This window comes from Mirounga leonina, unplaced genomic scaffold, assembly GCF_011800145.1.
Source record: "Mirounga leonina isolate KUSES-001 unplaced genomic scaffold, KU_Mleo_1.0 Mir_200, whole genome shotgun sequence".
NCBI lineage: Eukaryota > Metazoa > Chordata > Mammalia > Carnivora > Phocidae > Mirounga > Mirounga leonina.
Window position 1 is genome coordinate 13807192 of NW_023270503.1, and position 26820 is coordinate 13834011.

The 26820-nt window shown below is 43.9% G+C and overlaps 1 protein-coding gene across 3 annotated transcripts in view; it reads right to left on the reverse strand.

Annotated features, from left to right (window-relative positions):
* Positions 1-26820, reverse strand: part of YPEL2 (yippee like 2) — a 94684-nt gene that overhangs the window by 21921 nt on the left and 45943 nt on the right. Inside the window, exons 3-5 of one of the 3 annotated variants that reach the window (XR_004683174.1) lie at positions 19705-19748; positions 18590-18698; positions 14486-14874 (exon numbers count right to left, since the gene is read on the reverse strand). Coding sequence is in view for 2 of the 3 variants with exons in the window: in XM_035026722.1 (XP_034882613.1) it covers positions 18296-18698; positions 19705-19748 (447 nt within the window). In the remaining variant the exon portion in view is untranslated. Of the gene's footprint in view, positions 1-10137; positions 14875-16365; positions 18699-19704; positions 19749-26820 lie in introns of those variants that run through there. The other 2 variants (XM_035026721.1, XM_035026722.1) reach the window with 2 other exon arrangements.

Consider the following 26820-nt stretch of genomic DNA (forward strand, 5'->3'; position numbering starts at 1 on the left):
GTTAAGCGTCTGCCTTCGGCTCAGGACATGTTCCCAGGGTCCTGGGATCGAGCCCCGCATCGGGCTCCCTGCTCGGCGGGGAGCCTGCTTCTCCCTCTGCCTCTGCCTCTCTCTCTCTCTCTCTCTCTGACTTTCATGAATAAATAAATAAAACATTAAAAAAAAAAAAATCCTTGAATGGCTTCTTGCTGCCCATGAGTTAAAACCCAAACTCCTTACAAGTCCCTTCAAGACCTGGCCTCATCCACTTCACACAGCTTCTTTCTCCCCTTCTGCTGTTTACCTTGAACCCTGTGTTGCTGGCATCACCAAACATGTGCTCCCTCGGGTTGGAATAGTGGGGCTGGGCTGCGCTCTCTGCCCACAATGCCTCCTCCTTTTCTCCTGGGTACAACACCACGCCCTCCCTTACGTACTTGCATGCATCCACACATATCTTGTCTATTTGTGATTCCTCTTTAATCTTTGAGAACCAGCTCCTAAGATGCCTCCTCTATGAAGCATTTTCTCACTCTCACAGCCAGATTCAGGTACCTCTTCCTCTTCTTTGGGATTGCCCCTTCACACCTCTGATGAAACCCATCATTTTTTTTTATTGCAATTTTCTCTTTACAAACTTTCTCTTTATGATGGTAAGGTCCGTGAGGGCAGGAACCATAGTTATCTTGTTACTGTTGTATCCCCAGCATCTATACATATTCAAAAATAATTGTTAAATGAATAAATGAATGACTGTTGAAATGAACTGATTTTCAAAGTAGATTTCGAAATCTGGAAAACATTTTTTCTCACACTTTCCCATTGGCAGACTCATCTACCTGGGGATTTTACCTGTAATGGGGCTCTAGTGGTAGTTATACTGTAGGGTGGTTAAGAATGAAGACTCTGGAGTCACATTACCGAGGTTTAAAACTTGGGCCTATCATCTGCTAGCTGGGGGCCCTTAGGAAGTCACCATCTCACTAAGCCTCAGGGTATTTTTAATTTTATTATTTATTTTTTTCCAGATTTTTTATTTTTAATTTTTTAAAAGTTTTTTTTAGTTTTTTTTTTAAAGATTTTGTTTATTTATTTGAGAGAGAGAATGAGATAGAGAGAGCATGAGAAGGGGGGGGGTCAGAGGGAGAAGCAGACTCCCCGCTGAGCAGGGAGCCCGATGCGGGACTCGATTCCGGGACTCCAGGATCATGACCTGAGCCGAAGGCAGTGGCTTAACCAACTGAGCCACCCATGCGCCCCTAAGGTTTTTTTTTAAAGATTTTATTTTTTCATTTGAGACAGAGAGATACAGAGAGAGAGAGCATGAGCAGGGGGAGAGGCAGACGGAAAGGGAGAAGCAGGCTCCCCCACCGAACCAGGAGCCAGACGTGCGGCTCAATCCCAGGACTCTGGGAACATGACCTGAGCCGAAGGCAGATGCTTAACCATCTGAGCTACTCCAGCGCCCCTTTTTTAAAAGATTTTTATTTATTTATTTGACAGAGACAGCGAGAGAGGGAACACAAGCACTGGGAGTGGCAGAGGGAGAGGCAGGACCTCCCGCTTAGCAGGGAGCCCGATGCGGGGCTCGATCCCAGGACCCTGGGATCATGACCTGAGCCGAAGGCAGACACTGAACGACTGAGCCACCCAGGTGCCCTAGATTTTTTATTTTTAAGTAATCTCTATACCCAATGTGGAGCTCAAACTCACAACCCTGAGATCAAGAGTCACATGTCCCATGGACTGAGCCAGCGAGGCATCCCAGTTTTTTGTTTTGTTTTTCACTTTAAAACTTGAGTTAATAACAGGACCTCTATTATAGGGTTAATGTGAGGGCTAATGAAAAAAAGAACATGTGGAGCATTTGATGATTGGCACAGAGCTAGTGCTCAATACATATGAGCTATTATTAGTAGCTATTTTCCTGACAGTTTCACTTGACCCCAATGTGTCACCATCACTCTTTGAACCAAATGTCTAGAGTCTGGTTCTCAAACATGGACACTCAATCTCAGCAGGTTTTGTATTTACCATAGTATTGGGTCACCCTGGAGACAGGGCCTTGGGGAATATGGATCCAGATGGTAGCTGAAAGCAGGAGTGGCCTTTTGCTTGTAGGTTATGATTTATTGCCTAGAAACCCAAAGTAAGCACTGTCAACCAGTCAGCGTATTACCTCAATTCTTCAAAATTCCCACCCTTCTCCCTTCTCCCTTCTTGCTCTCTCTTGCATTTGGAAAAGGAGAGGCGATTGATATAGGCAGTTCTGGATACGAACAGCAAAAGAAGGAAAAAGGAGAAGCAGCAGGATGTAGAGACTCTCAGGTAGACTATTCAGGGTATTCTGTTCCTCCTGTTGGCCACACAGAGGAGTACAAGAAGCAACTTCTGGGTAAACTGATCCCCCAGTGTATATTCCATACACCCCTGGAAGAAATGCCTTCTTTCAATTCTCATGCAGAAGGAAAGGGCTGTAGTCTTCATTTTAGATCCCAGTTTTCTAGATGCTGATTCTAGCAGTCTCTTTAGAGGTCATAAGAGTTTCACTGGGGCCTTGAACTAAATGGCCAAGATTATAAATTGCAAGATTATCTTGAAAATGTGTGTGCCAATGAAGTGAATGGGGAGTAACAAGGAAAAGAACAAGATGATTCCTCAAAAGGTTTCAAAGCCTTCATGGCAAATCACTTTCCAAAGAACTAAGAAATAATATAATTTGGGATCAGGGTGAGGTTTTCCTTTGAATGTGCAATCCTTCATAATTATTTTACACATGGCTATTTTAGCAATGCTGTCACCCTAGCCATCCTTCTGTAAAATCTCCCATTTCTGGTTTAAAGGAGACTAGGTTAGAACACAAGAGTTAATAGAAGGGGTTGGTTTTATAATATATACCCAGAGCAGAAGTGGATTTTTCTAAATGGATTAATCAGAGTATTTGGCCAAACTGTTTCCTACCTAGATGGATGACAAGAAGGAGTCACTTTGGAGAGCTTATGAGATCCTATATGTGGGTCCCCCTATCCAACACCTGCTTTCTTACTTCTTCATTTTTTTATTCTTGTCTTTATGTTTTCTTATGAACCAAAAGATATTTTTGCTTCTTATGTAAAGCCACTTTTAAATTTCTTCCTTGCTCTTTTCCTTGTTTGGTCAGATAGGAATTTCTGTACATTTATTCCATGGGAGGAATGTGGCAGTAGGAATCAGGGAAAAAAAAGAGAGAGAAAGAGAGTATCCACATCTATCAGAATGACTAAATTGAAACATAAACCAACAGAATTTTCACAGACTGCTAGTAGAAATGCAAAACGATACAACCTTTTTGGAAAAAGTTTGTTAGTTAATTCTAAATTTAAACAACCACTTGCCACATAACTCGGCAATCTAATTTTCCCAAGAGAAGTAAAAATATATACACAATATGCACAAATACCTGCCCATACATGTTCCTAGCCGCTTTTTCCTAATAGCCGGAAACTGGAAACAACAGAAACGTCCATCACTGGTAAACATACTGTGGTATATTCATTCAATGGAATACTAGTCAGCAATAAAAAGGAATGACCTACTGCTTCATGCAATAATATGGATGAATCTCTAAGTATTATGTTAAAGCATTATGAAAGAAGACAGATTGGGTTGCCTGGGTGGCTTTGTCGGTTAAGTGGCTGCCTTTGGCTCGGGCCATGATCCCAGGGTCCTGGGATCGAGCCCCGCATCAGGCTCTCTGCTCAGCAAGGAGTCTGCTTCTCCTTCTTCCTCTGCCCCTCTCCCTTGCTCCTGCGCATGCTCTCTCTCTAATAAATAAAATCTTAAAAAAAAAAAAAGACAGATTGACCAGGTTACATATTATATGGCATCCTGGGAAAGGCAAAACAACATTAACAGAAAATAGATCAGTGGTTGTTGGGGGCTGGAGATAGGAGGGGGCTCATTATAAAAGGGACATGAAGGACCTTTTGGAGGTGATGTAATTATTCTGTATCTTAACCGTGATTTGTATTTCTTTGGCTTTGAGTTTCAAAATTCTAGGCCATCAAAGGTAAGAATAAAAGATTCTAGGCAAGACAAAGCATTTGGGAGAAAATACTGTAAGTGAAATGAAGATGTCCCCACCTCTATCCCTCACTCGAAAGAGATTCCCTAAAGAGATAGGGATGAGAGAGGCAAAGAAAATGATCAGAGAGATTAGTGGGTTCTGGAGACAAAAAGGTTAAACCTAAAGAGACCTCATGGAAAGAATTAGAGTCCATGTTCACTGACTGCCCAACCTACAACTGAGTGAGCCCATACATGGCCTCACCAGGCCATAATGCTGAGGACTTTCCTTGGGCAGCAGGCAGCACATCACCCTCTGACCAGCCAGCCGAAACGACTCATGTTTGTGCCCCCAAAACCTTGCTCAGCTCTCTAACATACCCCACATGGAGAGACCCTTTTCCTTACTATTACGTGAATGACTGCCGACCATCCCATGCTGCCCACTCCTTGTACTTAGGTTGGACCAAATGAAACCATTTGAGAACCTTTACTCCCACCGTGAGATATGAAACAGATGCCTGCTTTAGTGACCTTTCCTATCTTCTAAACTTCTCTCTCATTTGCCTTATTATTTCCAATGGAATGAAGGTAAAACAATCTTGAAATAAATCAATCTTCCTTTCCCCCACAACAGTCAATAAATAGCACTAGTCTCCTCTTGGGTTGGGGTTGAAAGGAATAATTCTTTTGTTCGATGACCATCCCTATACCCACATGAATATTTGTTCATCAAACATTCACTGAGCTGATAGTGCAGTCAACTGTGAGGAGTCTGGGTTCCTGCCCCAGAAGGAGTCAGACAATACAATCTGGTAAGGACCACAGTACAGGTCTGGGTCAAGAGCTGGAGGGGCCCAGTGGAAGACAGGCAGCAAGGGGCCTCTGGGAAGCCTTTCTATAACTGTACTTTCCAGCCCAAACCAGTAATTGCAGTGGTGGCTCTGATGTTTCCTTCATTGGGCAACTACCCACTACCTCTGGTTAAACAAGTACTCCCTGAAGGAACTGCAAAGACTCCCTGAGGGCAGGGATCTTGTCTGTCTCTAGCACAAAGTCTGGCTCATAAAGATTTGTTGAAAGAAATGTGTAAGTTATTGTCTTTGGGGACATTTACTATTTGCCAAGTATGAAGAAATATAAACTAAAATATGCTGAGAAAATACATGCAGAGAAAAAGGATAGTTATAAACCATCCTACCAGGATTCTTCCTCTCATTTGTCCAGGGATTCACATGCATTTTTCCGCTTTGCAGAACACACAGCCCCGCCTTGCTTCACCACTACCGGCCCAATAACCAACATCTCTTCAGCTCTAGGGTGCCAGGCTCCACCTCAGCACTTGATGTACGTTGTCACGCTTAGTCTCACCACAACTTTCTTTCTTTTTTTTTTTTTAAGATTTTATTTATTTATTTGAGACAGAGAGAATGAGAGAGAGAGAGAGAGCACGTGAGAGGGGGGAGGGTCAGAGGGAGAAGCAGTCTCCCCGCAGAGCAGGGAGCCCGATGCGGGACTCGATCCCGGGACTCCAGGATCATGACCCGAGCCGAAAGCAGTCGCTCAACCAACTGAGCCACCCAGGCGCCCCTCACCACAACTTTCTTTTATAGGTCGGTCAGCGCAGCCTCAAAAGGTAACCGACTTAGCCAAGGTCACAGAGCTAAATGGAGCTCGGAAGCCTGCTTTTTAGTCCCCACCTGCCAGTTAGTGTCCTGCCCACAGGCAGAAAGGATCTTTACAGGCATTCTCAGGTTGAGTTCTGCCTGCCTCATGGCATAGCTTTTTCGGGCAATCTCCCTTGGGCTAAACCTGGGTCTACCCCAGGCAAGATGAATTATCTGATGCACTGGCCACAACAGGTCCAAACCAGTTATCTCTGTGGTAACTCCCACTTCTTCTTTGCCAGAGGACGACCCACACCCCCTTGTTAACCAGAAGCTCCCACAGGAGTTCTTCTGATAGGTAGGGTCCCAGAAGGTCCATGGCTCTTCCTCTCCTCAGTCCTCCTCCCTCAGATGGCTGGCATTCTTGCCGGTACAATTCCTTTATCATATCACTGAGATCGAAAATGAAATGAAACCTGAGGAGTCTTGGGTCAGTCTCGTCACCATGGAAACGTCAAGCCTGAGTGCCTCCAGGAGTGGGTGCTCTTCTTCCAATGGCAGTGGAAAATCAGGGACAGGGAACTGGACGAAGCAAAAAACAAGCTCCTGCTGGGTTGGCTGCAGTTTGGGTCTAAACACAGCATGTTCAACATAGGATTATGTCATCGGCAACAGCATGATCAACCTATATTCTTCATTTTGGACACTGTGCTGGTTTGGTACAGAACATACCAGGCAAATGAACGACAACTCAAATTATCCCATTTTTGTGAAGGGACATTTTAAAGTCTATTAAGGTGGCTCAAAGAATGTGGTCGGGGAAAAAAATATAATTGGTAATAAATTTTAAGAACATTCTGTGGATGAATTTTTGCTTCTGGGAATGGGAAACCAAAATTTTCCCAAGAGACTCCATTATAAAAGCCATAAATAAAATATCCCTGCTTGGTTGCTGTGCTGGCGGGGCCTTGCTCTGGAGAATTAGAATTAGAAGCAGGCAGTCCAGGGGAGGCTGGGGAGGTGAGATTTGAGAACATCCTGCTCCTTCTGCATGTTGCCGGCATATCAAGACCAGGGTGCAAGAACAAAGAGCAAATTATGCCTGACTGAAGACCACCAAAGATGGTTACTATAAAAATTCTCAAACAAGATTCTAAAATTCAAGGATGTTTTTCTAGCTGATGGCCTTTTTTTCTTTCCATAAATGTTCACCCCCTAGAGCTAAAAGCAAGTAGCATGGTGCAGGGGCCACTAGCCTGATCACCTGGGTGCTGGGTTCCAATGTCAGTCCACTACTTCCCAGGCCCATGAGCAGGTGTTGATGACTTACCTCCTCTCGCTAACAGTGCTGGGAGCGGGGGGTGGGCGGCGGGGGGCGGGGAATGACACTTGCAAAGTCCTATTTGATCTAGGCAATGTACTGGGCATTTTATGGCTATTATTTGATCCTGACAATAACATGAGTGTGGTTGCTGGTATCCCTGATTTGCAGATGACAGAAACTAGTCCCGAGAATTGCAGGGACTTCCTCAAAGTGATCAATATATAATCATGCAGTCAGGCTTCAAATCCCCATCTGTCCGACTCCAAAACCTACCTTCTTTCTACTTGACCCTGCTAATTTCTGAGCTTGGAATAAACCATTAGCATGATTTTAATTCAAAATAAATACAACTCACTAGTTCTGTCATAGTTTTCAAATGATTTGCTAAGGCCTCAAAAAATTCAGCTTTCCCAGCTATCCTGTCTCTCATTAAAGTGATTCCATTATCACCTGGGTGGAAGAGGGGGGAGATTAGAAGTATCTTTGTGCCACATGAACTCTTATTAATGTTTGGCTTGTTCCAAGCTGGCCTGGAGAGTTACCCCCAAACGTCCGCACAGAGATGGTGCTGAATGTTAGGATACTTGAGTCACTTCCGCATGGGCATGGTTTTCATTTCCATCTGTTCTATCAGTCTGAACAACTGAAAGCAACACTTTTTCGTCTTAACAATCATAGCCCTGCAATTAACAGGTGTGAAATCCTATAAAATCAAGGTATGGTACAACTCAACTCTTCCTCAGTTCTGAGCTCCTGGCTTCCAATGGAAAAGCCAGAATTTCTATTTCGTGATAAAAAGAATAAAACGGGAGACCACTAGACAGCCATGACAGTTTGGGGTGTGTGTGTGATCTGATTTGCCAAAAAGTTTCCTATTTGGTGGTTATTCCTGCTTCCTGAATGGCAGGCTGGGGCCACAGAATGGAGGGGGCGGGCCAGCTCATCCACGAGCATGTTATTTATGCCCTGAACCTCAGTTTTGTCTTCTGTAAAATGGAGTATTTGCTTCATAGGCATGTTGCAAAATTAAGCAAATAATGTAAAGATCAAATATAACAGTCCACTTCATCCCACTCCCAACTCAAAATAGCACTCTGTAATCATGACAACCATTTCATTACTGACTCCTTGCGAGGTGCCAGGCACTGGGCTGAGCCCTTTCCGTAGATAACCTTTTCACTAAGTGAAGCCAGTATTTGAAATCAGGTGCCCTAACTCCAGAGATTGCCCTGTGCCCTGCTCTCGGTTCAGATGAAAGGATTTATGAGCAATTGCTTCTGCAGGAAACAGGTGCCAGAGAGGGTAGTGAGGGTGGTGGCTGATGTTGATCTGGCCAACCAGGGAGGGCCAGGCATAGCCCTTTGTTCTCCTGCTCTGCACAATTAGTACCACTGATTTTCTGCTCCCTGGGGTTAGTTTCCTGACTAGACTAGGCACATAACAGACGTCCAAAAAAAATGCTTGTTGAATAACTAAATGCAAATAGTAAACTGACTGTTCCTGATATAACCATTTACCTTATGCAGGAAACATTCAGTGCTAACCTCCTCTCTTGTCCTCTTAGGACATATTTTGAATCCACATTAATTCAATGTTCACCAAGCAGTTGTTAAGTACCCACTATTAATCAAGGGGCCAAGGATTACACATGTGATCTACTGCAGAGTATTAAGAACCAACAAAGCCAAGCTTAGGTTCTGCTATGGAATACACAATCCTTTTCAGGTAGCAGCCACCTAATTTACCGATTCACATTCCCTGACCCCTTACACATTAAGCAGTCATGACGGGCAGACTGAGAAAGTGTCCTCTGAAGCCACACACAAGAATTAAGAAGGCTGGAGGAAGAGAGAGGCTGACATTTGGAACACAGTGCAGGGCAAGAACCTAGGGCGGTGAAGCCAGGCTAGGATTCCTGACCCTGTCATTCCCATGAAACCCTCCTGACCTCAATCTCATCATCAATCAAATGAGAATAATCGGCATTTGTCATTGCTTTTCTCATAGGGTGGAGAGGACTCCTGGGATGATGTGAGGAAGAGCCTCACGGCGGGGATCTTAAGTGAGGTCACGTAGGCAAAGCACCCTAGCTGTGGTCCGGCCTGATCCCTGGATGGCCACTGGGGTGTAAGAGCTTGGAAAGGGGAGGACCCAAGGATTGCTGGTTTGGAACCGGTCGTCTCCCGCACATGTTATCTTTTCTCTCCTCCCGGTCGGCCAAAGGCAAACAAGAATGAAATGATAACAGACACATCCACTGAAGCAAAACAGGTCACAGGAATAAGATAATACGCTCAAGGACAAATAAAGTCAACTGCAGCCTGGCCCAGAATGGGTAGGTGAAAATTCATGGGAAGACAAGGTTCTTATTTTATACGGAACAGGCTTTTAAAATACTTTCACCAATGTGAAAACACACAAATACACACATTTGGGCAGTTTTAATATCCTCTTTCTTCACTATTTAAGTTGCCTATATAAGGTGAGAACGCTGTAAGTTGTGGAGGCATGGTTTTGAAAAAGTTGATGTCTAGGCAAAAATACTTCGTCTGTTAAATGAAGGCACCAGCAAACAAAACTCTGTACGCTGACTGGCTGTGCAAGGCTATGCATATGGAAGATACTGGAGGAAAAGAAAAGCAGCTGATTTACTAGAACAGTCCAACTGCCTCACCCAGTGTCTAGAACCTAACAGATGTTTAATAAATATTTGTTCAGTGAGTGAGAAGACTTGATTTTCCATATACTGTAACTGTGAATACTTCTTTCCTCCTTTGTTAGCCAGTTATTCAGAGATAATGCTGCCTCTTTGTGACCTAGTTTTGTTGTTTTACATTTCTTTTATCTCTTCACTTAATGCAATCCAATTTCCCCCAAAGAAATTGGCATAAACAGAAAAGTTTGCGAGTTTTAAGAATATGGGGTTTAGTAGACAAAAATCCTAAAGGTCACTCAGGCATTTCTGATATCTAAAGATAAGAGCAGCATTTGCAGATAAACAGGAGACCTGATTTTTATTCATTAATTGGCCAACTGTCCTTGGAACAAACAACCCCGCAGGGTCTCAGTTGAGAGCTCTGTGAATGGGGTTAGATGACCTCCTACAGGCTTTTCAGTTACTTTCAATGTTAAAAGTCAAGTTAAAAACATGCTGGGTCAATTAAGACAGATGAGCCCTCCAAAGAATATTTGAAAACTTTATTTTCTCAAATGAGCACCAACACAGATTGGAAATATGACAGAAACAATGCACTTGTCTCTAATACTGAATCACTATGTACAAATACAGGAAAAGGTGAAGACAAATTATTTGAAAATAATTATCTTTGTTATTGAAGCAAAGTGACCTGAAAAATGCCACCAAAAAAAAAAAAAAAGATAGGGAAAATAACAAAACCCAAACCCAACAAATACAGTTTGTAAACACAAGCATAAATAGAGATTCCGTATTGAAAGATCGTCTCTGCAGGTTGGAAAAGGGAACCGACTCTCACTTTCACCAAAATGTTATATAAAAATATACAGGCAGATCAAATTTGGTGATGGGAATAGCTTGTTTCTTCTTGGCTTTACCTTTCACTGCTGGCAGATTTCATGACTGTATTTTGCTTAAGAAAATGAAACATCTCTTTCCTCTACCTTGACCACTAGCTTGTTTTCTCATTTGAGGCAGACTCTTTGTTAAAATATGTAAGTTGATTGTGTTCAAGATTTTATTTCCCAGCCTCTTCCTGAACCTGAGGCAATTTGACCTTAAAATAAACTGTTTACCTACAAGGTATGTGTATTATTTTACTGATGTTCTTTCAACCCAAACCAGTTAACAATGTGGCTTCTACAACCACTGGAACCCTGGGGTACATAAGGAGTACACTCACATCTCAGTTAGAAACACATAGACCTGACTCTGCTTGATCTTCACAAACAACAGATTTCCTTTACTATCTGGGAAAGTTGAGCACACAAAGAAAAAGGAGCAAAGTGGCAACAGCTCCATGCTCAGAAAAACAAAATCTTCATGGTTTGTGCTGTTGGTCCAAAACAAGCAGAGAGAAAGAGAAGAAAGCCTTATGTGCCCAAGGTGTAAACTGTAGGTATAGTGTCCCCAATAAAAAAGAAAACAGGAGGCACAGTCCAAAGTGCTTTTTACACACACACACACACACACACGCATTAAAAACAAGATTCCAATTTGTTGGAAATTCTTCCAACAAGAGGAATCACTAAGCTGTTACTAAATCTGATTTTATTTATTTTCTTTTCTAGCCAATATTGGTGCAAGAAAATATTTCAATTCTCAACCTGGTAATGTACGGCAGAGTCTGCTCCATCTGGAAAAAAAATGCAGAGAGGCATTGCCTCTGTCCAGACTAAAGTGATACAGATCTTTTTTATTTTTAAAAGAGTATATTGGTGATCACTGTTTCCCTTAAAATATACTTCAAGAAATGCAGAGGAAACCATAGAATTTAAAAATGAAAATAAAAAGTGCTCTCAGGGGATCTGAGAAAACAGCACCAAATATATTATTTAAAAAATTAAATATTATTTACAAAAGTATATTTCACAAGCAACTTTTTTTTTTCATATATATATCCACTTGAAAATCTTTTTATAAAGGGGACACCTCTTTTTCACACACTGACCCACCAGTCAAGATTTACTCTATCCTATCTCCATGATCTTGCTGTCTCGGAGTTGGGGCAGCACTCAGTCGGGCCCAGTTGACAATCTGTGGGCATCAAGTCTGGCTGTATTTGATTCATGTCAAATCAACCCGTCAGCAGCCTGAGACTAACATCCTGGGGTCTGGGTGTAATCCAGGGCCACCGAGGCCACATGACCTAGGACAGCACAGGGGAGATGGACCTAGAGAGTCTGCCAGCTGGACTTCAGTTGCAAATGAAGGCAGCTGCTGGCTGAGGTACAGAACTTCACGCCTTTGCCTTTCTCACTTCGCACTTTCCCCTGCCCTACTCCCTGCGCCCTGCCTAGGCTTTACAGTCAAACTCCAATTCCCTGAACCCGCCAGGGGTGAATGGATGAGGTCTTTGGTTATGCTCTGAGTCAATAATTTGGTGAGGAAATTAAAGAATGAACTGACTGAGGCCATGAGTTGATGCGTCTCCATCACTCAGCTGTGGTCTCTCCAATACTGCTAGACGTTAGGTAGACAAGCCATGAATGGAGCTAAAGTTATAAGAAGCACTTTTGGTTTCATTGACACAGAGGGAAAGCCTAGTGAGTTGTTTTTTTTTCCCCTGTAGTTATGGAAAAACCAACATTCTACTTGGATCTTTCGCACCAAGTATGGTGCCACGCACCCACTGGATGCTCAATGGGTAAGAACTGGAAAAAAAAAAAAAAGAAGAAGAAGAAAAAAAAACCAGAACCTGGGTCTAACTGGAGCCTACTCTGATCCATGCAACAGTCAGAGGCCTCATCCCCAAGGAAGAACAGTGGCACATCAGTCTCCTCTGCCCCTTGAAAATTCTAGGGCACCCCGTATCTGGTATCTATGTCACCACACTCCATTTTCAGTCTCAAAGACAAAACACCTACCCGTGCTTAACCCCCATTTTCTTTCTATGGAAAGGAGTATCAACAGCCAGGACATTCCCTGAGCAAAGGGGCTAATCAAAATCTCTAAGTGAAGGCCACTACCTTCAGGGCAGACAGAAAGGAGGATCTATGATTTTTGTGCTGGTAAGCCAGCTTAGGAATGTGAAAGTTGAAAATGCTTTTTATTGAGATCTTGGCCCTGGGAGCCAGAAGAGCTCTTTCTCTGGGAGTGGAAATGAAATACTTCTTCTGAACTTCAGTCTGCTTTTTAGTAATGTGGGGAGCACTTAATCTCCCAGGGTTGCTAAAGTACCAAAAAATGTGGGTAAAAAGCCTCTGGGAACAAGATTCAATTTCTAAGAATCCTTTTGTGTCACAGAAGCAGTCTACCTGGAGCCACCCAGCTTCCTGTCAGTCCTGCCATCCGTCACCCTCCAGGGCAGGGCCGCGCCTAGCTCAGGTCCCCCCTTCTGCAATCAGCCCACAGAGACATGAAAAGGCATTTCCACCATGGACTCACTCCCTACGGGAATTTGTCTGAATTCTGGAAATGTCCCTGGTTGGCTGCTTGAATCCTGATGAATCAATTTTACAGATTCTTGCCTCTACGAACTCACTCTTCTGTGACTTTTAAGGTGAATTTCCCTATAGGAAAATTTCCTATAGGATCAGCCTACTTAGAGAAATGAGATGCTGAGAATTACCTAACATAACCTGCACATATCTTAACATTAATTACATTTTCGGTCTAAGCAATAAAATTAACTCGGTTAAACGAGTTTCGGTCGTGCACCGTGTACTGGCTTACCTGCTGGTAGAATACACTTCACAGTGTTGGTTAACTAACAAACTCCTTTCTCTCATAAGCCTTATTAAGGATCTTTTCTCTGTTTCCCTAATATAATGAACTTTGGTTTGGTGTGCGAGATAGATGGGAGGCAGGGGCTAATACTGGAATTTGTAACTTGATGTTGGATATCATACCTAGGCCCTCCCCACTGCTGGACCACTCTGACAATTTCTCTCCACACAAAGCATTCAAGTCCAAGGAGAGTAGCTAGCGGCATGAGGAATCTACTGGCCAGGTTATCACTAAGGTCAAAGTCTTGGGACTTTGATAGAACTGGAGAAAAACACCCAAAACTCTATGTACAAAGAATTGCTGATCTCACTGAAGCCTTTGCATACCAAAGGGGAAAGATGCACTAACCTGTAATGGTTCAAATCTAAGCTATTCCCAGCATTGCCCCACCCCACCCCCTTCCTTGCCACAAGGCTCTTCTCTTACTAAGGGTCAGGAAAAAAGGTTAGACAGTCAGAATTGCTAACTGGTTCTACTTTTTATTTTTTCTGGCCCAGTATCTGAGCCATTTCTGCAGGAGCTCCCAAACTACCGCCCCCCTTTGTTCCCTGTCCTCCTCCATTACTGATTTTAGTTGGTTGGTGGCCAAAGCCTTTGGGATGTTTGGATCTTGCACCCATTGCAAATGGCAGTCCCCCTCTTCTCACCTACGGCGGCTGAAGAGGCAAAGATAACCCGAGGGAGCAGTGAGGCATCAGAGTTATCAAAACCACCTGGGCTTCTCACTCTCTGCTTCCATGACACCCCCAACTCAACCCAGGAGAACCAGGCCCCTGCGCCCCTAGAGTTAGGGCCAGTTCTTGCGCTCACATGCAAACCTGGCACAGTTGGTGTCGGGAACAGAAGCTTCTGATCAGAGAGAATGCAGTCATGAGGTATTTTTTTTTTTCTCTTTGTCCTTTTAGACAAGTCGATTATTTCAAGCCTAAGTTACCGGGACCCCGGGAGCAGCACAATTTTGTTCCTACCTCTAACGGCCCATCCCCTGCCCACCCCTGGGCCCCTCAAGGCTCCCCCTTCCTCTCTTCCTCACACCCCCATGCTGTACCACTGCTCTCCTGACAAGAGGCCACCAGGCAGCTCTTACATGGGCCCTAGGGCCCTTACCAAGGTGGGTTGCCGCCATGCGGTCAGGCATCTGTTCCTTTCGTTGTTGTGTTTTCAGCCAACACTAGAACAGAGAGAGAAGCCAGGATCAACTCACAAACAGATACAAAGCAAAGAGACAGAGAGACAGCGATTTAGAGGCCGGTCACCAGAAAGACGGCGTCAGGGTGGGAGAATGCCCCAGATGGCAAGGCCCCTAAATGGATGGAACCAAGTGTTCAGTCACTCTCTCACGCTTGGGTAGAATGTTCGGTTGGATGGTGTTCACGTGGACACTGGGTTAGGTGGATACCCTCCGATCAGTCCCAGCCATTGTCCTTGATCATGTGTGCTAGCTCAATGATGTATTTGCCTTCTTTATATTTCTGGCTGCTTTCAAAGGCATGTTCCTAGGAGACACAAAGGAAGAGAAAAGACACCAAATGACCAAAGACAAGTAGGTGACTTGTAGCACAGAAGCATACAGGACCAGCCTGGCCCAGACTGAGAGAATTCCCGCCACTCAGACACGCCACGCCCCCTTCACTGAGCTCCAGCTCCGAGACAGCCCCGGGGCTCTCTCGATATTTACAACCGGGTCTCAGTATTTTGCAATTTAAATATTCTAAACATTTTTTCTCAATATTTACAATAGAATTTCTTCAGGATCTCTGCTCATTTAAGGCTTTGCCCAAACGTCACCACCTTAGTAAGGTCTTTCCCCACTGTTCTACTTTAAAAGCACAACTTCCACCCCAGAACGCCCTCCCCGCCCCTATCCCTGCTTCATTCTTCTCCACGGCACTTATCGTTTTCAAACACACAGTACAACCTGCACATCTACTGTACCTATTGTCTCTCACCAGGACGACACAAATTTCATGGCAGGCAGAGGTTTTCATCTATTTTGTTCACTGCGGTATCCCTCGTGCCTAGAAGACTGCTTGCCAGATAAGAGGTCTTCAATAAATAACTGCTGAGTGAATGTGTGAATATGTGTGTGAGCGCGAGCGTGTGTAAAATCTGAGAGGAACTTGGTTTCAGATGCTAACCAGAAATGTGCTCTATGGATGTATCCATGAAGTTTCTATGTCATAATCCTCAACTGTACTGTTACACTTAGAGAAAAGACACTCAGGGAGAGAACAAAGTATTGGGAGGCCAAATAGGTCTCTCTCTCGTTTATCTTGCTGTTTCTATGTCAGGTGTGTTAAGTCTGTTTTTCCTTCACCGCCTTTCTCCAGGGAGTAAGGAGCTACATGAACTCTAGGCTGAAGAACCTGGCAGCCCTCACGCCCCAGCCAGTTGCCAGGCCTCCAGAGAGAAAATGCAACAGAAACCACCTGGCAATTTACCATCCTAAATGTACAACAAACACTGTGGGTGGGCTTGCAGGCTAATAAGCCCCACAGGAAAGAAAAAAGAAAAAAGAAAGAAAAAGAAAAAAAAAAAAAAAAAAAAGCCCTGCATAGGTACAGGCTCAAAGGGATATCTTCTTCCCAGGCACAGATGTATAAAAACATCTTGGTGTCTATATGAAAAGCCCTGGTCATCACAGTCATTAGGTGGCTGAGCTCAATGAGCACAAGCTGTGGACATCAGCTCTTTTCCCAAGTCTTCCGACTTAGTAAGTAACTCAACCCTCCTGCTTGTAGGTTCTGGGCAGCATTTGTATGAACTGTATCTTCTGTTCCTAGAGCTCTGGGGAACTGAGTCTCCTAATAAGAGCTCACACTTGAGCCTCTTGTTGAGAGAGGAATCATTCCACAAAGTGGCGAGGGGAGGGGCGGTGAGAGAGAATGTGCAAACACATCACACACGCAAGAGCTGTGGACTCAGCAGTCATTTCCCTGACACTTCATTATTCCTCAGCTCCGTGTGTGTGTGTGTGTGTGTGTGTGTATACACAACAAAGGAATGCGGTTCGAGACTAAGACCTATTGTTCCATGTAGTGTGTTTAGGATAGGGAGGAGGTAAAAAGAAAACCAGGAAAGTAAGAATATATCCCTATTAAACAAACAAACAAAAGTCAAAAGAAAAAAAAAATTCAACAGCCCCCAAACCACAGGGCACTTGCAAAATGTCCTAACTGGACAGAGCACTAGATCTGGAGTCTGCAGAAATACCCCAGACTGAACCCTGGCCCCAGAAGCATCACTTAACCACTTGCGTTTACAATCGCAAACTTTCCATTTACAAAACTGGGATAATTAAAAGTACTTCACAGGATTACTATGAGGGTCAGAAGAAATAATGGAATGAAAGATTGGAGCACGGGCCTGGGACATGGGAGGTAATATATTTGGGAGACTGAGGTTTCCCTACTGTCCTGTGTATATCATTATGCCTGTCACGCTGTTTTATCCGTTTACCTGTAGCTTTCCTTCTTGACACCATGACTGTAAACACTCCCAAGGGCAAGCATTAGATTGCATTTACTTTTGTATCCAACACAAAGGCTTTTAATGAACCTCTGTCAAAGAAGTGAATCATTTTACCTGAAGTGAGGAGCAAAACCAATGAACTCAGATTTATCTTCTGTCTGTAATCCTGCACATCTTCAATGGAATAAGATGACCGAGAGGTTGGGAAAACAGAAGGGCAGAACATTTCTGAATAATCAAAACCAGAACTGTGGCCCCCAGATCACCCAGAGGGGCCACCGGCCATACAGGGGGAACAGAACAGCCAAGGCCAGTTTTTCCCACAAGAAGCAATCAGGGCAACCATAGGGATCTGTGACCATCTTGGCATCGTGAAACATGCCATCTAGGGTGTTTCTTGCTAATTCTGAACATTTCAAGGGAAATGTGAAAGAGGGCATCTAAAGGCAATGCAGCCCCACTGCAGACTCTACCTGCGGCAGTTAAGATTCGCACATTTTTGAACTTCGGTTAAATGGACTCATACTTTTATGTTCGGCTTCTTTTGCTCAACATCTTTTTTATTTAAATAGATTTCTTCATGTTTTTAGAGCAGTTTTAGGCTCACAGCAAAAAGGAGCAGAAGGCAAGGAGGTTTCCCCTGTACTCCCTGCTCCCACATAACGCACAGCCTCCCCCATTCCTGGAGTCCCACAGAGTGGTGTGTTTTTCACAATCAACTAACCTACACTGACACATCATCATCACTCTGCGGGCAGTTCTGACGACTCCTTCGGGCTCTCCCAAGCTAACAAACAAGTTAACTAACCACAGGTCATATGAGCCAGCCCCACACTGACCCTGGGCAACTGATAGGACAGGGAATTTATGGCATTTTACATGGAATAAATTGTCCTCCCGGAGCCAGAAAGACTCAACATCCCCACCATGACTGGGCAGAAAAAAGCACGTGAAAGTATCTGCCAATAATAAATATGTCTACCAGCAATAACAACAGAAGTGTATTTCCATGGATCATCTATACCTCCTCTCACCCTGGCGAAGGACTGCTCACTCTAGGTATCAAGACATTAAAAATATTTGTTGAGTTAAACAGCGAAGGAACGAATGTCCACTAGGGAGAATCCAGCCATGAATCTATCTAACAGACGACATTAATTAACATGTCTGATGATGCCTAGCACAGGGCTTTGGACCTGAGAAATGTTTTGGGGACATTTACTGGAGCAGAGAGCATGGGCTCTGCAGTGAGATTCCTGGATGCCTATATCCTGGTTTGGCCATGTAATGGCTAGATAACTTCGGATATACTATTAACCTCCCTAAATCTCCGTTTCCTCATCCCTATTTTATGGATGGGTAAGGAAGCTTTACCCACCGTCTAAGGAAGCTGTGAAGAGTGAATAAAATAATATAGGCTTGGAAAGAGTAAGTTGTCAGGAAATGTTATGTGCTGCTATTATTATTAATTAAATTGTAAAGCAGATGTGTATCTGTCTGTCTCATGGGCAGGTGCAAAGGAATGAGCAGGAGAAGGGGACTGTCAGAGGAAAGGGAAGAATGAGTGTGGTAGACAGGGGTGTGCCAGGAACGGCTCTTTGGGTTCCACTGACTGTTCCTGGACGAAGATAATCCCACAAGGTCACAGGAAGCCAGGATAAGAAAGCAATCTTCCAGCACGAGGCTCTCGGTTACTCCCTCACAGTCCTCTCGGCACCGACCAGACTCCTCAGTACTCACATATTTCCAGCCCAGAGTGGTTTTGCAGTTTTCACAGTAAATGTCTGCGACTGCATGGAGTCCTGTTAGCAACACTCGCTCTTCTGCAGGCCCGCAGCCCACATTAACTCTGTGCCAAGGGACGGAGAGAGAGAAAGGGTAGTTAGTCACACATTCATCCTCGGTCGTTCAAGCTGAGCTTGCAGCAAGAAAATAACAGCACGGATGCCTCAAGGGAAGCCGACACTGAGAAGGGCGTTGTTTATGACCAAAAGTGGTAACAGCCCCTAAAAGGTAGCCACGTGGAAACATCTCCATTGAAATGCATTTGCGATCTGAAAGTTCTGATTCAGCGAGTCTATGAAAAATAGTCTGTACGGTTGAGACTTTGCTTGGAAGGTTTCTAACTAATGCTTCTAATCTTGTGACCTAAGGGGACCAACTGATGGCCACACTGTGAAGACCACAGTCATGAGCACGGGTCCTCAGCTCAGAGCTTACTGAGGACTGAATGCAGCTGAAGATGTCAAATGGGACATCTGCACAGTCTTGTCCTGATTACAAGGATGAACGAGCCTCATAGTATTTCCAGCTTAACATGTGAGATTGTCATTCTCACAGTTCATCACACTTCTGTGAGCGTCCCCCCTTCCTTTCCCAGGTAAGAGGCTACAAAGGATGTGCCCAACAGTGATGGAGAGCCCTATAGGCCGCGACTGCAGTGGGGGAGGCTCTTCACTACCCAGGCCTTTTCCTCCAGCCCCAGCTCCTGCAGTGGATCCCCGTGTCTTTTGTTCGACCTCCTCTCCTCCCGGATGACTCATCTTAGACCTGGTTATGAAGCCTCCATGATGAGGCTCTTGGAAGCACTTCAACATCTTCCCTATGAGCCTACAGCCCTCTGATGTGCCTACTGTGGGTAGTAAATGTATTATTCTTAGCCAAAGATGCTGCCCCCCCCCCCCAAGAAAAATTCCCCAAAGATAACTGGCTACCTAATGTGGAGAGTAATGTCCTGCAGGGTTTTTATTTTCGCAGAGGGGGCAAGGGGCCATTGTTTAATTATCACTGAGTGCTGCTTTCCCCCCAACCCGACAAAATTTGTACCAAACCATGGATGTACCAGAGACACTCACACTGAGTTAAAGAGGTATGCTCGTCCTTGACTTCCTTGGAACGACTGAAATGCAAGGAAACAAATCGATAGTTAGATATCCATTTCATCCACCCATTCGGGAAACCAGCCCTAAATCACAACAATGACGACCTTCCAGGATTGACACAGCAAAAAAAAAAAAAAAAAAAAAAAAATGGCCCTGAGCCATTTAATAGTCAAGCTGGCAGCTAGCATGGGGGAGGACAAGAGGAGAGAATAAACAGAGCTACAGAGCTTGGGCCAGCCCACACTTGGACTGTTTTCACCAGCCCAGGTGAGAAGATAGAAAAACCAAACTCCACAATGTCATTGAAAACTTCTTCCCTCCTGACACCGTCTGTTCCATTGATCCACCCAAGATAATCCACATTGGGCTTTGCTGGACCTACTTATTTCAGGCATCTGTGCTGGCCACAGCTTTCCTCGAGGTGGTTAGGGAAATCAGTGGGGGCACCTTTACTTGCCCTCTTGGCCCAACCCCGAGAAGACGCCAAAGGATCCCCAAGGCAAGAAAGAATACACCACCAAACCTACACTTCTCACGTCTTGTGATCCCAACTGCCGTAAGAGTAACAATCCTCCTGACTGGGAGCATGGGCACTCTCCTTTTGAGGTGCAAGCAACTTGATCTCTAGATCACATCAACGCTCATTAAGCAGCAATCCCATTTTAAATTCCAGCTTCAATATGAGCTGTTCTCTTCCGGCTGAAGGGTGGCAGAAGCTGGAGAAACGTGAGCCAGGGCTTGCCACGCAGTTTGGCATCTATTCCATTAAGACAGGCCCTCGCCGTGTTTCCCTCCTCTGGTGACACCAACAGGTCCAGCTGACATGAGCCATCCGCGTACTGCACTGCTGCCTGCATTTTTAATGTGGTCTGACAGTCGTACTCTGGATCCAACGTCCTAGTCCTCTCCGAAAACCACTCTAAAAACAAATAAAATAAGGGACTCTCCCATGACCTCTATTACTCCGTGGCTGGAGAAATCCAGTGGTGACTAGTTAACAGAGGACCAGAGGGTAGGAGAGAACCAGACAGGACACAGATCACTGCACGCAAGACCGCCATCGTCAGAAATACCGGACTTCAGGGATCAAGGCCACCAGCCAGAAAGAAAGGCAAGATTTCGGACTCGCGGAAAAAGCTGCCTTTGGGGCAGCTGGACTGTTGGTTGCCTCCAACATGCAAACGCACCAGAGGCCTGTGCTTCCAGGGGTAGCGCCAAGAAGCAAGCAGATGTTTCCCAGCTGCTGCTCAGACCTAAACCAGCTCTTCCCTTTGGGCTTTGAAACATTCCTGGGGAACAGAAGAAACTCCCAGGCTGGAATGAAGCAGGAATAGGAGTGTCCCAGCCTTGAAAACCTGTAGGTTTATGCCAAGTGTTTGGAAGAGACAGTGTCCCTGTGACACAGACTATGGATTTAGACAACCTGTTAGTTCAACCCTGGAGCACAAAGACACCCAAGCACTGGCAGGGAAGCCAAAGCTTCACCGTCTGGCCCCACCAACCTCTGCGGTCCCTTCTCTCGCTATAGTGTCCTCTGCTCTAGTCAGGCCGAACCACACGCAGTTCCCTGGAACTTGCCATCTCACCAATTTGCCCATGACGTTCCCTCAGATGGGAAGGCTCTTCCACGCCTCGGCTCAGCTTGCTCTCTTCCGTAAGGCTTTCCCTGACCTCCCCCTGAAGAGGCACCCGTTGGCCCCCATGTTCTAGACTCCTCCTGTGCCCTGTCTGTGCCTGTTTCTTAGCACTTAACATACTGGATCTAATTGATATGTTTATTTTCTAACAACCTCACTAGATGGGGAGCTCCCTGAAGGTACGGGCCACGTCTTCACTCTCTCTGAACCCCTAGCACAGAGCACATGAGTCTGGTATACTGTAAGCATTTATTATTTACTCCACAGGTGAACTGCCTCTAATTTCCTTTATTTCTTTAAGTGGCTTTACTGATGTATAAGTGATGTCGTAAACCGTACCTATGTAAAGTGCACTATTTGTATCTACCTGTGAAACCATCACCGCAATCACGACTGTCATACCCAGAAGTTTCCTCTTGTCCCTCTTCACCTTATTGCCTTCCCTCCCCTCCTTAATCCTTTCCCACTCATCCACAGGCACCCACTGCCATCACTGCCGCTTGCATTTTCCGGTTTTTTATAAGTGAAATCACATAGTATGTAGTGCTTTTTGTCTGGCTTCTCTCACACAGCATCATTCTTCCAAGATTCATCCATGTTGTTGCATTTTATCAAAAGCTCATTCCCTGGGGCACCTGGGTGGTCCCGTCAGTTAAGCTTCGGACTCTTGGTTTCCACTCAGGTCATGATCTCAGGGTCGTGAGATGGAGCTTCGCGTCCAGCTCCCTGCTCAGCGTGGAGTGTGCTTATCCCTCTCTCCCCTCATCTCTCTTGCTCAAATAAATAAACACAATCTTTAAGGGGAAAAAAAAAAAAGCTCATTCCCTTTTTATTGCTGAATCGTATTCCATTCTATGGATTTAACCACAGTTCCTTTGTATTTTTTGATTTTCATAAGGGATTTGGACTAGTCAACCTTCCAAGTCCCCTTACAGCTCTAAAATTATGTTCTTTTATGATTCCTGGTTCTACATTATGGATAATCAGGAGTGTCATCTTCTAAGAAACATTTGTTACAAACTTCAAGTTTGGAGCTTAGAAGAATGAGACTATGGGAAAATAAATTCTAGAAGAAAGCAGACAGGAAGAGGACAACACAAAGCAACACAGCTCTACCATTTATAACAGGACAAGGCATTTATTTCCCAAACAAACACAGATCTGCTATACCTAGAGACAATTGGGAATGCAGGGAGAGAAGCAGCATCTAAGACTTTCCAGGGTAGAGGCATCCCCAGAAGGTATATAAGACAATCAGGGTAGGGGGAAAAAAACACCTGAATTTTTAATCTACTTTTATCTTTCTTTCTTTCCTTCTTTTTATACTTTTATCTTAAAAAAAAGGTTTCACTAAACAGTCAGAGATTTGCCACTGGGATCTTCCCTGGGCTAGTGTCATGTGCGCACAGGCATCTAGAAGGAAGTGTGGGGCTCTCGTACGCGTGCGTGTGGTGTGATAGTCGTACCCTTCAGTCTGCTTTCAGCTTATCGTGAACACCGTTGTTTTCTGTGCAACAGGATGTCAAAAATGAGACTAATCTTAATTTAAAACAAAACAAAACGAAACGAAACAGGATATTTGGGGCTCCTGGGTGGCTCAGTCAGTTGGTCATTTCGGTTCCGGTCATGATTTCAAGGTCCTGAGATTGAGCCCCGCGTTGGGCTCTGTGCTCAGCAGGGAGTCTGAGGATTCTCTCTCTCCCTCTGCCTCTGCCCCTTCCCCCTGTTCATTCTCTCTCTCCGCCCCCCAAAATAAATAAATAAAATCTAAAAAACAGGGTATTTAAACAGTAGGATCCTTGCAATTTTTTGTATAGGATAGCTCACCACGAAGAGGTTCATTTACATCAAAGTACTTAAAAACGTAAAGAAGTTATACATTTTCCTTTTGTAAAAAGATAAGCATTCCAAACTCTTTGGCCTTTGCTGTAAAAAGGAGCTTGACATTCGTATGGTACTCTTATTCTGCAATATTTTCCAAAAGAATAAACCCACAAAAATCTGTCCCTTTAAAGAATAGGTGACATTTCCACAGGGAATGAGAATATAACTTCTTTTCAAAAGGAACTTATGCTATGGAGAGAACTGGTATCTGGCAATGTATTCGTTTTATATGATCTTTGTAGTTTAGAACTGACATGACTGTACAAAAAATTGATTCAAAACGAATGATATTTGGAAGGAAATGCAGGTGGAAATCTTTGTGTTAGAAAAGATTTCTTAGATCCTGCCCCAGAAACAATTTATAAAAGAAAAAGACTGCTAAACTGAACTTCATCAAAATTTCAAACTTACTCTGAAAAACCGATAAAGAGAAAAGTTAAGTCATAGACTGGGGAAAAAATATCTGGAAATCACATATATGACAAAGCACTTGTACCTGAAATATATAAAGAACTCTCAAAATTCAACAATAAAGAACAAATGCCCCAATTTTAAAATGAGCAAAAGAGGCTCTCTGCTCCTAACCCATTCGTCAGACATCAGAATCTTCTGGTGCAGTGCCAGCCACATCCCCGAGACACAATGGTCATGTCAGAGTAAATGGATTTGGTCATATTGGGCACCTGGTCACCAGGGCTGCTTTCAACTCTGGCAACGTGGATACTGTCACCATCAGTGACACCTTCACTGACCTCAACTATGTGGTCTACATGTTCCAGTATGTCAAGCTCATTTCCTGGTATGACAATGAATTTGGCTACAGCAACCAGGTGGTGGACCTTATGGTCCATATGGCCTCCAAGGAGTAAAAGCCCCCTGGACAACCAGCCCCAGGGAGAGCAAGAGGAAGAGAGAGGCCCTCAGCTGCTGGGGAGTCCTTGCTCCAACTCATCCCCTGACACACTGAGAATCTCATGACCTCTAGACAGTTTACATCCCAGACCCCCGAAGAAAGGGAGGGACTAGGGGAACCCTACCTTATCATGTATCACCAATAAAGTGTACTATACCCAGCCAAAAAAAACAAAACTCAAAAAATAACCTCGGGGCGCCTGGGTGGCTCAGTCGTTAAGCGTCTGCCTTCGGCTCAGGTCACGATCCCAGGGTCCTGGGATCGAGCCCCGCATCGGGCTCCCTGCTCGGCGGGAAGCCTGCTTCTCCCTCTCCCACTCCCCCTGCTTGTGTTCCCTCTCTCGCTGTGTCTCTGTCAAATAAATAAATAAAATATTTAAAAAAAAAAAAAAAACCTCAAAAAAAGTTTTAAATAAAAAATAAAATGAGCCAAAGATTTGAACAGACTTCACCAAAGATAAACAGATGGTAAGTAGTCACATGAAAAGATGCTCAGCATCACTAGTCACTGGGGTAAGTGCAAATTAAAAACACAATGAGATCAAAACCACAATGAGATACCACCTCACACCAGTCAGAATGGCTAAAATTAACAAGTCAGGAAACCACAGATGTTGGCGAGGATGCGGAGAAAGGGGAACCCTCCTACACTGTTGGTGGGAATGCAAGCTGGTGCAGCCACTCTGGAAAACAGTATGGAGGTTCCTCAAAAAGTTGAAAATAGAGTCACCCTAGGACCCAACAATTGCATTACTAGGGATTTACCCCAAAGATACAAATGTAGTGTTCCGAAGGGGCACCTGCACCCCAATGTTTATAGCAGCAATTTCCACAACAGCCAAACTATGGAAAGAGCCCAGATGTCCATCGACAGGTGAATGGATAAAGAAGATCTGGTGTATATATACAATGGAATACTATTCAGCCATCAAAAAAAAAAAAGAAATCTTGCCATTTGCAACAACGTGGATGGAACTATAGAGGGTATTATGCTAAGCGAATAAGTCAGAGAAAGACAATTATCATATGATCTCGCTCACATATGGAATTTAGGAAACAAAACAGAGGATCATAGGGGAAGGGAGGGAAAAATAAAACAAGACAAAATCAGAAAGGGAGACAAACCACAAGAGACTCTTAATCATAGGAAATAAACTGAGGGTTGCTGGAGGGGAGGGGGTGGAGGGATGGGGTTACTGGGTGATGGACATTAAGGAGGGCACGTGATGTAATGAGCACTGGGTATCATATAAGACTGATGAATCACTGACCTCTACCTCTGAAACTACTAATACACCAAATGTTAATTAATTTAATTTAAATAAAAAATTAAAGACAAAAATAAAAACAAAAAAACTCTGGAACAATGAGATTCTGAGAACTTCCAGGTTGGTGAAGACATCAAAGTGCTCAGTGAGTGATGTGCCCTGAAAGGGCATGAAAGCTCCACCCTCCACTCTACCCTCATCTTTTGACTCTATGGATCTCTACCATTTGGCTGTTCCTGAGTTGTATCCTTTATAATAAAATGGTAGTCATGGGCGCCTGGGTGGCTCAGTCATTAAGCATCTGCCTTCAGCTCAGGTCATGATCCCAGGGTCCTGGGATCGAGTCCCACATCGGGCTCTCTGCTCAGCAGGAAGCCTGCTTCTCGCTCTCCCACTCTCCCTGCTGTGTTCCTGCTCTCGCTATCTCTCTGTCGAATAAATAAATAAACAATAAATAAAATAAAATAAAATGGTAGTCATAAGTTAAAAAAAGAAAAAAAAAGTGAGATATCACCATGCACCTATTAGAATGCTTAAATTTTTATAAGCTGACAAAACCAAGTCAAGAATGTGTAGCAACCAGAACTCTCTCATACATTGCAAAACAGCATAACCACTTTGGACAAGAGCTTGGTGGTTTCATTTACCCAAGTTAAATGAAAACCTATGCTCACGCAAAAACCTGCAGGAGAATGTTTTCAGAGCGGCTTTATTCTTAATTGTCCAGAACTGGAAACAACCTAAATATCTCTCAGTTGGTGACTGGATAAAACGATACCACCCATATAATGGTAGTCTGCAATAAAAAGGAACCACGTGTTGATACACATACCAACATGGATGAATCTGAAATGCATCAGGCTAAAGTAAGTGATTGCCAAAGGTTATGGGTAGGAGGAGAATTTGACTACAAGGAGTAACGGGGGAGACAGAATTGTTATCTTCATTATGAGGGTGGCTATAAGACCAAGTATTTATCAACTCATAGGACTGTATACCAAAGAGTGAATTTTACTTTGTAAAATTAAAGAAAATTTAAATCCAATAAAAATTTTAAAATAAGCCATCTCTACAATCTCCCATCTGTACACTGTATTTCTGTATTTAGACAATTAGGAAGAAACAATTTCCTAATCTACTCAAAAGTATTCCAAAGAGCAACTGAAAGTTCTGCAAAAACCTTTGTGTAATTGGGTAAATGGGTTGGAGCATGGGGATCATGATTTTCATAGGCACAAACATGCTAATGTTGCATTTGAATCTACCTTTCTTGTAAGAACTTTTCAGCAAGGGAAATTGTTAAGATAAAGTACTGAAAAATATCATTAGGACATACCTTAGAATTACTATATCAGAAAGTGATAAACCAATAATTTTAAAAGAACGTA